Source organism: Schistocerca americana, chromosome 6, assembly GCF_021461395.2.
Source record: "Schistocerca americana isolate TAMUIC-IGC-003095 chromosome 6, iqSchAmer2.1, whole genome shotgun sequence".
In the NCBI taxonomy this organism is placed as follows: Eukaryota; Metazoa; Arthropoda; class Insecta; order Orthoptera; family Acrididae; genus Schistocerca; species Schistocerca americana.
This window is the reverse complement of record NC_060124.1, coordinates 305,872,947-305,883,168: the sequence shown is the minus strand read 5'-3', so window position 1 is coordinate 305,883,168 and position 10,222 is coordinate 305,872,947. Positions and strand designations below refer to the sequence as shown.

The following is a 10,222-nucleotide window of genomic DNA, read 5'->3' as shown; positions in this document are numbered from 1 at the left end:
ACCCAACCAACACAAATGTTGTTAAAGGTTGAACACTGGATTAATTTAGAAGAAATTTGTTTACATCTTATTAAATATTTAGTAGCCCGCAGTTACGTCGAGGATGATGATTATGAGAAAGCCCACTAAATTGTAAAAATTACCTTCTTCTTCCCATTCCATTATTGTTGGCTGCACTGTGGCACATCTGGCGTTTGTCGTTTGTTGTTTGCTGACGTAAAGGAAAGTAGTGAGAAGTCAGCGTATGAGACCGAAATTGATGTGTGGTAGAAAATTGATATGTTTTGAATACTTGTTTTCAATAATTTTACCTTGCCCGGCAAGGTGATAACAATTGACGAGACTGTCAGATATGAGATCTGGAGGCAAGTGTATCTTGCGGACACTGTTGATTCACCGATGTAACACCATATTTTGACAGATTTGTAATGTCTGTGTTTTGTGCTTTTACAGGCAGGCGCCAAGGAACTTATTCCAATTCAGCCCTCGTTAGACTCCAATGACAGCTAGGAGGCGACGTGGTGGCTCCGAGTCTGAACAGGCACCGCTTATTATTTCGACTGGAGCATTACACACCTCAGAAAGTCCGTGGAATAGACAGTCTACCCCTTACAGAAGTTATGTGTCAAATGCCCGAAGCGCTGAAATAGAAGACACAGAATTGCAAGATAAGGACGCAGCGATTATTAGGAAAATGACTGCACGAGACAGGACTACGGAATTTGTTAATGCTATAAGATCATTGCAAGGACGAAATGTGGCCAGAGCAGTGGCAGTTAGAGATCCAAGGAGAGCCAAGTTTATGCAGAGCTATGCAGAATTTATGATGATAGCAAGGTACAGAATAATATTTTATCACGCTGTAATGTTAGATAGATTTTATACTGTAACCTTTATAAGGCCAATGTTATGGTGGTTCTAGAGAACACTGCCGATTTAACCCCCCCCCCCCCCCCCCAATCCTTCATGACTGAATTTTTGCTGATTACCTTGTCGCCAGTGTGACTTAAAATAGTACTTTCACATTCCATTAACTTTTTTTGCTGTTGTGTGGATGTTTCTTTAAAACATTTTCATGGAGATATACTTGGAACATGAGCCATATTTCAGAAGAGGCTAAAAAAATTGCCTATAATTGTTTCACAGAAATTAGTATGGACAATGAAAGAAATCACTTTGGTTCGGTGCCATTGTCATTGTTGGAAATTGTTTCTTGCAATGCAGATGGTAAATGCCCCTTTGGTTGAAAAGAAACAAAGTTCAGGAATCTTAGAGTGTTCCTGAAATGAACAGTGTTCCTAAGCAATCTAAATTTTGGTAGGTAACGTAAAATTAAGTTATTGGTGGAGAACCATAAGGTTTCATCAGATAACCAAATGTTTGCAAGGTTTGTAGTGATGCTATGCTTAAAGATGGTGCAGTGTTTAAGAAATTCCTTACTGTTTCTGTTGTTGATTTGTAATGGAATGGGGTGGTTGGTGGGGGCAGAGTATTGCCAAAACATTTACCTGACTTCATAGTTTAGAGGATGCTTGAAACTCTGACCTTGTGAACATGATATATGTCTTGATACCTTACACCTACAAATTGACTATGTTATTTTCAGCAAGGTCATAAGTTTTCCTCTCCCTGTTTGTATAAGAACAAGGTATATGTCCCATTTCTAATATTTGTGCTGTTGTCACTATGCTAAATCGTAACAGAATACTGAAGTAAGCATCACAAAAATACAGTTGATGTAAGTCAAAATTTTAGTGTTCAGTTCAAAGCTTTATTAATAAGTTATATTTCTCTGATAAAGTAGTTTATTAATATTTCTATAGGCCTAAATCTTGAGACTTCAGTGTATTTTTTAGAATGTGCTGAGCTCATAGTTGGCATCTTACCTGGAATGCCAGATTTATTAACACTTCTTTCCGAAGCAATTGAAATTAGGTTGGCAAATAAGGAGAAATTAATTTAAACTTATTAATGACTAAATTTTTCAGGGGAAATGTTTCATCTTTTTTTCATCCATCACTGTGAGAAACCCCCACATTTCAATAGCACCTCCCTTTTGTAGTAAAGTGTCATGAAGTAACAGTGCCACTCTCATAAATCTGTGAGACGATACATTTTTTGAAATTAGTTTGTAGCATCACACATGTAACGTGAATTTCATTTGTTTACATAAAATTATTGTGATTTGTTCTAAGCAAATGAAGTTCCATATTCTGTTTTTGTTAAAGTGTTCTTGTTATTGGGGTGTGTCATTTAAGTTTATTAAACATAATCATTCTAATTAAAATGCTGGTCTTTGCAGGACTATTGGCAAAAATATCAGTAGTACTTACACGAAGTTGGAGAAGTTAACATTATGTAAGTATTTAAACAACTATTTTCAACAATAAGTTTTAGAACATTATACTCTAAAGTGGGAAGTTAAAAAAAACACAATAGAAAGCAGTTAATTGGTAACATTAAATGTTCCTGACGTAGGAGCCTATATGTTTGGAGAAATCATGTAATTATCATAACAGTGCCATAACAAAGGTAGTAAGGGTGAATAAATGATACCAGATGTTTCATAAATGTTCATGAGATTCAAATGAGTACAAAACATGTTACATTTAGGAAATAGGAGTATATGTATCAGGCATAAGCTTAGAAGCGAATTTTCTGTTGACTTTTGGAATTATGCAATTAAGTTCTTAGGGAATGTCTCTTTCTTAATTGTTAATATAATCATATACCCTAATAGAAGGGGAATGAGATTAAAAATATGTACGCCAGTGTTTCAAATTGTGTTAAGAAAGATCCTGTTATGTTTAATCAGCATTTTTAGTTTAAAAAGTACTGGTAACTGTCACAGGTCACGTATATTTATTGACAGGTTTTGCTCATCAGATGGGAGCACCCTCCTGTGTGAACTGTATAGTTGCCACATGTTAGAACCATAAAGCACCACTCGCCTCCATTATCATGACAAACTTTGTGTTGACGATGATGCTCTAAATCTCTGTTTTGTTGCCATCGAGGTAATGAATATGAGAATGCTGATGTCGTAGTTAAATGGTGACTGACACGAGGCCACAATGCCACATGGCAGTCAATATGTTATAGTCAATAAATCAAATAGTATGTGACTTGTGGTTGTTTATCTATATATTAATAATAAATGTTGTTGTAGCAGTATTACCTGTAGTGTTGCCAAGGGTCTAAGTTCATAGTAGACAATCTGTGCTCTAGATTTAACACACATCATTATGGCATCATTTCTAATTTAGGGAAGTTGTGTAGCCAACTTTCACTACACATGCAGTACTATATTTTTTATAAATAATGAATATTACCAGGTAAATTCAGGAACACTGCATTATAAAATACAGAAATCGTAAAGTATTTTGGTGCATATAGTGTACGTATACTGAGCATCAGCTATGAAAACAGGAAGGGCTTAGCTCTGCAGTAATTAATGATTGCTACAGTCCCGGCAGGTCACGGCTGCATTTGTTAGTATTTATTGTGTGTTCAGATTTGTTGGCTTCATAATACTCAACCATATATAACCTCCTAACCTAACCTCAGGCTCCATTTCAGATCAGTCTATTAGTACAACCAATATTTTAGGGAAAAAAGGGAGTCATTATCATACCTGACCTGTTGGATGGCACATGAACCAACAGTCTTAAAAAGAAAGGTGGAACATACACTTTCACTTTCCATGACACTCCTGATCATGTCAGGGAACTTAGCCAATCGTGTCTAGGTATGGGATTAGGAAACCTGTTGTTCCTGAGATTCACCATTTATACTCCGATTTAAATAACTTTGTGATTGACATTTCAGTGTGTCGAGTTGTATGGGACAGATGTCAGCAAATCGAGAAACTCGAGCACCACATGCTTGCTGTCTTGTAGGTTACATGCAGTGGCTTGTAAAGCATGGCTGGCTTGACACTGGCAACACTACCCTGTGCCACTACAGTCCGGCAAACCCAAAGTAGTTTCAATCAGAGTATAGTGCTTTGGACAATGTGATTTGTCAGTGGCCGTCTTCATCCAAATCTATAGTCTGTAATCCATCTTATGGTATGTGGTGTACAGTACTTCGTCATTCTCCCTCTTACCTATTCCAGTTGTGAAAGGTGCATGGGAAGAACAATAGTCGGTTAGCCTCTATGTGGTACTGAATCTTTCTAATTTTACCTTCATGGTCTTTTCACGAGATATATGTAGGACAATGAAATATTTTGGTTGGCGTCTCTAAGAATGTACACTCCCAGAATTTTAAAGGTAAAGCACTCGGTGTTGTACAACACTTCTCTTGTAATGTCAAACTCTGGTATTAGATGAACATCACGATGGTGGTTTCCTGACTACAAGATAAATCTGCGATGAAATGTGCTGCTCTTCTTTGAATCGTGTATTTTTCCTTTGTCAGTCCTTTCTGGGAAGGATCCCAGACTGACCAGCAGTTCTTATGTAGTGATCAAATGAGGGGTTTGTAAGCTGCACCCTTCATGGACAGACCAAACTTCCTGATGATTTTTCCAGTGAAACAGAGTATGCCATATACCTTTTCTGCAATTAGTCTTATGTGGTTGTCCATTTAATTTCACTCTGTATGCATACTCAGAGGTATTTGATGGGTGTGATTGTTTCCAGTGATTATTAATCAGTTGTGTAATCATAGAATAATGTGTTTTTCTGCCTATTTATGTGCAATATGATACATACCCTTATACTGAGCTTTAACTACCAATCCCTACACCAAACTTCCATCCTCTGCAGGTCTTCCTGCATTTCCCTGCAATTTTCTAGTGTTCTCTACACACAATAACATAATCTGTAGACATTCTCATAAAGTTTCAGAATCCTTCAGGTCATTTACATGCATATTGTGTACTATAATAGTCCTATAACATGCTCTTGGTGTATGCCCTAAGTTATTCTTACATATGAAGATTTATTTCTGTTATTAAGACATGATGTTTGTATGGTCACATTATATTCATTAGGCAACAATGCAGAACTGTATCTTATTACCTTGAAGTCAAGAGCTATGATACCAAGCCAGGTGTTGGTGTGTATTGTCTTCTGGATCTCGTGGACAGACCAGTAGGCAGGTTTACCTCAACAAATTACAAGAATAGCATAGATCACAAAAAGAAAACATGAAGTAAAATGTACATTGATCGGGATTCTGGGAGTTAAAGAGAAACAGCTACCAGCAGGCAAGCTCGGGTGCACCTGGTACACATTAGTTGCGTCATTCTTGATCAGATGTGAAGGGCTCTGCCTGGATTGACAATTGGTGCATATCTAAGGTCCAAAATTGAACTTATTTGTTCAACCAGAAAAGCCCCAAGTACGATGCATCTGTGTAAACTTTTTTCTAACATATTAACTGATAATATTTTTGTTACGCCTGCAGCCAGATCATACAATCATTCTGGACGTATTGGTGTACAAGGAGGAAGATCAGACACAATGTTCATAGAAAACCAGTACATACAGACTGGTATCTACATACGATAAGTTGTCAGCTGTGGTACAGGTCCCTTTGAGGATATTGGTAAGGATAACATACACTGTCTCATTTGCAGGAACTAGAACACGTTAAGCTTGGATTCGAGCAGAGTGGCTACACTGATGGACAGATCCTTTGTGCTCTGGAAAAAAAAGGGAAACATTCCACGTGGGAAACGTCTGCTTGTGTCTGTATATGTGCGGATGGGTGTGTGTGTGTGTGTGTGTGTGTGTGTGTGTGTGTGTGTGTGTGTGTGTGTGTGTGTGTGCTCCCCCCCATCTCTACCTACCTCTGCTCCCCCCTAGCTCCCCCCCACCCACATCTGTCTACCTTAGCTCCCCCCCACCCACACCTGTCTACCTTAGCTCCCCCCCCCACCCACACCTGTCTACCTTAGCTCCCCCCCACCCACATCTGTCTACCTTAGCTCCCCCCACACCCACATCTGTCTACCTTAGCTCCCCCTCACCCACATCTGTCTGCCTTAGCTCCCCCCCTCCCCACCCAAATCTGTCTACCTCTGCTCGCCCCTCCCCACCCACATCTGTCTACCTCTGCTCGCCCCTCCCCACCCACATCTGTCTACCTCTGCTCGCCCCTCCCCACCCACATCTGCCTACCTCTGCTCGCCCCTCCCCACCCACATCTGCCTACCTCTGCTCGCCCCTCCCCACCCACATCTGCCTACCTCTGCTCGCCCCTCCCCACCCACATCTGCCTACCTCTGCTCGCCCCTCCCCACCCACATCTGCCTACCTCTGCTCGCCCCTCCCCACCCACATCTGCCTACCTCTGCTCGCCCCTCCCCACCCACATCTGCCTACCTCTGCTCGCCCCTCCCCACCCACATCTGCCTACCTCTGCTCGCCCCTCCCCACCCACATCTGCCTACCTCTGCTCGCCCCTCCCCACCCACATCTGCCTACCTCTGCTCGCCCCTCCCCACCCACATCTGCCTACCTCTGCTCGCCCCTCCCCACCCACATCTGCCTACCTCTGCTCGCCCCTCCCCACCCACATCTGCCTACCTCTGCTCGCCCCTCCCCACCCACATCTGCCTACCTCTGCTCGCCCCTCCCCACCCACATCTGCCTACCTCTGCTCGCCCCTCCCCACCCACATCTGCCTACCTCTGCTCGCCCCTCCCCACCCACATCTGCCTACCTCTGCTCGCCCCTCCCCACCCACATCTGCCTACCTCTGCTCGCCCCTCCCCACCCACATCTGCCTACCTCTGCTCGCCCCTCCCCACCCACATCTGCCTACCTCTGCTCGCCCCTCCCCATCCACATCTGCCCATGTCCTCTTTCTCGCCCTGTCAACCTCAACTAGGGTTGCCACAGATACTGGAAATGAGGTAAATTAATGAATTTCACGTAATTTCAAACACATCAGGGAAATTTAATAAAAAACACTTGAAGAACCTTGTTTCTGTCTCAGTAGATATTGTTTGTTTACTGAGGTGTTGTGCATAATCACTGCTCGTTGCAGCTGAGTACGTGTGCCGCTTCCTACTCCCTCATTACTAATGCTTCTGCCTTTCCCAGCACTCCCCTCTGCTTGCAATCAGTGCTCCCTGCACTTCTTGCCACTAGCCTAGCAACTGCTGATGAGAGGCAGAGAGGTGTGAAGAGCTGTTTGTTTGGATGTGATTTTCCGAGACCATAGATGCAGCTTCTGGAGATGGGTTATGTGTGCATGAGTGTGGCTGAGCTATTGTGTGTGTGCGTGCGTGCGAGCGTGCTCTTGTTACCTGACAATTGTATGGCTGAAATTTGTGCCTGTTTGCGGCTCAACAATCGATTTTCAGAGTATTTGAACAAGTTACCTGTTGCATGGATTGATCACTGTGGTCTCATTTCAACAACATGCTGTCTGTGGCTCATGAATAGCTGGCCACACAAGTGCACAGGTCGCTTCTGTGGATGTCTCTAATGGATTGGGCCTACCGATCTGAAACCATTTGGTTCCAACTAATGTGCAGGCTCTGCCCTTCGGATCTAGTTGAAACAAGGAAAAAATTGGGAATGTAAACAGATTGTGCTTATTTGAATTATGGAGTTGATAATTTCGAAGACTAATACTGTGCTAAGTTACTTGTGGGGTATTCCCTTCTTAAGTGGGAAACATTATGTACACGCACTTGACTTTAGATTGAGGACAATAGGAATAACAGTGTTCAGGTTTTATTTCAACTGTTTGGAAAATTATTGTATAATGTGACTACAGATTTCTCATAGTATTTTAAGTCCAAAACTAAATGGAAAATTTGGCTCAAGCCCAAACATAATCAGTTGCTTTTTTTGTTCTGAAACAAATTTAAGCACATTCTGTATCCAACTGTTTTAATATCAACAGGATATCAGATATGAAAGAAAGAGAGAGATTTGTATACAATTATGTTACTCAAATTTTTTTTTGAAAATTAATACTTTGTCATTTTTAACAGTGGCCAAAAAAAAGTCCCTCTTTAATGATCGACCAACTGAAATCCAAGAATTAACTTATATCATAAAAGAGGATTTGAATAACTTAAATCAGCAAATAGCTCGACTACAAGAAGTAGCTCGTATGCAGAGACAAAATCAGCAAAATGGACATCATTTAATCTCTCACTCTTCTAGTGTTGTGTTGGCACTACAGTCAAAACTTGCTTCCATGTCAACTGAATTCAAGCAGATTTTAGAAGTAAGAACTGAGGTAAGATAAGTCATCACATGATTACATTAAACAACACTGTTTGCTACCAGCATAAATTGACATTGTATTTATGTTCATAACATTTTCTTTAAACTGGCACACTTTTGATTTCAGAATTTAAAACACCAAAAATCCAGGCGAGAACAGTTCTCACAGGGCCCTGTGTCGTCATCACTGCCACCATCAGCAATTTCTGGACCCCATCAGGGCTCTGTACTTCTGGCAGAGGAACAAGTTAGCATAAGCATGGAACCTGGCAGTGCTCTTTTGCCAGCTTCACAGAAACAAGCTATGGTCTATGATGAGACGGTATAGTAGATTTTTGCAAATTTTCATGTATACATTGTCACCTAATGCTTTCCAAATATTCTACTCACCTCTCACCTGAGCGCATCTCCCCCCCCCCCCCCCCCCCTCCTCCTCCTCTCTCTCTCTCTCTCTCTCTCTCTCTCTCTCTCTCTCTCTCTCTCTCTCTCTCTGTGTGTGTGTGTGTGTGTGTGTGTGTGTGTGTGTGTGTGTGTGTGTGTGTGTGTGTGTGACAGAACACATTGCAACTGAGAATTGTATTTATAATTTAGGCAGTTTGCTTATAAAGTGTGAATTCTGTATGTATCTTTATAAAAATGGAAATTTCCCTTAAATGGACTCTTTGTTTCACTGAGAAAAAGCTGCATTCTTCTGCAAGCACACGCACTTCGACTTCATAAACAGATTTATAACCTCACTGCTGTTTTGAATACTGTTGTTTTTGACCCCCAAATAGCAAACTTGAAAACTCATTTCCTCAACAGTAATAACTGAAGAAAAAGAGAGAACAAATAACCATTAAGATGCAGTAAATTCTTCATAGTTATGTCTTCCATTTTGGGAAATTCCATTGTAATATTATATAACATCTACAGTCACATGTGATGCTGTGCTATGTAGTCAGGAAAGCATCAGCATTGTGTGTTCATAAGCTACCATTGCAAAAATAATGACACTTCTCCTGTGACGTAATTTTGATTGGTGCGCTATAAGTATTTTATTGCCTTATATATTTACAGGACTCGTACCTTCAGAGTCGAGCAGAAACTATGCAGAACATTGAGTCAACAATTGTTGAGCTCGGGGGTATTTTTCAGCAACTTGCACATATGGTGAAAGAACAAGAAGAAATGGTTGAAAGGTAAACATCATGTAACAGAGAAATTGTACTGATCTGTTTTAAAAAAAAGTTATAACTAATTTTATTCTGTAATTCTTTCAGGATTGATACCAATGTGACAGATGCAGAACTCAATGTTGAAGCAGCACACGGGGAAATTCTTAAATATTTCCAGTCAGTAACATCAAATCGTTGGCTGATGATCAAGATATTTGGTGTGCTGATTTTCTTCTTCATTTTTTTTGTGATATTCTTAGCATAAGCTGGAATGGTGCAGACAGAAAACCAGCACTGTATTAATCCTCATCTGCCGTGCAGTGGAAATGAAAGAGATTAGACACAATTTGTGCACTGTTAGAGCACTTGAAAAAATGTGTGGAATGGCAACGTGATTGTGTTAGCCACTCTGCTGCTCGAGAACTGGATGACAGTGGTATTCTGAAGACAAATCACCAGAAAGTTTTGTTACAAGAAAAGTAAAGTGTCATTTTATAGAAACGCAATGTTGTTTCCCTGTTGAATTTATATCAAGTCTTAATGTGATATTTCAAGCTGTTTTTTTTATTATATACTTGCAAGTATTAAAAGCTTGGAATAGAGAACTGTGAAAGAATTTCTTTAATAAAAAGACTGTATTTTAATATTTTTATTAATTTTAGTAAATTTTTTTGCAGCATTTCCTGCAGGGTGACACCTACTCAGACAGGTTCTGATGGACAGCTTTATCAAACTGGTGAACTATCATTGATAACAAGATCAGTGTTTCTCTGTAGTATACTGATATTATGGAATCATAGCTACACTTACTCTGAAAGTGATTCCTGAAGATTGTCAGTACTTTGAAAGCGTTAACTTTGGTTAGGT

The 10,222-nt window shown here is 40.4% G+C and overlaps 1 protein-coding gene across 1 annotated transcript; it reads left to right on the top strand.

Moving 5' to 3' along the window:
• Nucleotides 1–205: 205 nt before the first annotated feature.
• On the top strand, nucleotides 206–9,999 carry LOC124619447 (syntaxin-5). Its single transcript, XM_047145834.1, has 7 exons — nucleotides 206–365; nucleotides 454–837; nucleotides 2,303–2,358; nucleotides 7,961–8,211; nucleotides 8,326–8,520; nucleotides 9,258–9,379; nucleotides 9,461–9,999. The coding sequence occupies exons 2-7, from the start codon at nucleotides 500–502 to the stop codon at nucleotides 9,618–9,620; spliced, it is 1,122 nt and encodes a 373-aa protein (XP_047001790.1). The 5' UTR covers nucleotides 206–365; nucleotides 454–499; the 3' UTR covers nucleotides 9,621–9,999.
• The last annotated feature ends 223 nt before the right edge of the window (nucleotides 10,000–10,222 follow it).

Excerpts from the sequence above, each read along its gene's own strand:
- LOC124619447 (XM_047145834.1), top strand. The coding sequence starts at position 500 with ATGACAGCTAGGAGGCGACGTGGTGGCTCCGAGTCTGAACAGGCACCG. Across the intron at positions 838-2,302 it reads GAATTTATGATGATAGCAAG|GACTATTGGCAAAAATATCA; the intron begins GTACAGAATAAT and ends TGGTCTTTGCAG. Across the intron at positions 2,359-7,960 it reads GTTGGAGAAGTTAACATTAT|TGGCCAAAAAAAAGTCCCTC; the intron begins GTAAGTATTTAA and ends CATTTTTAACAG.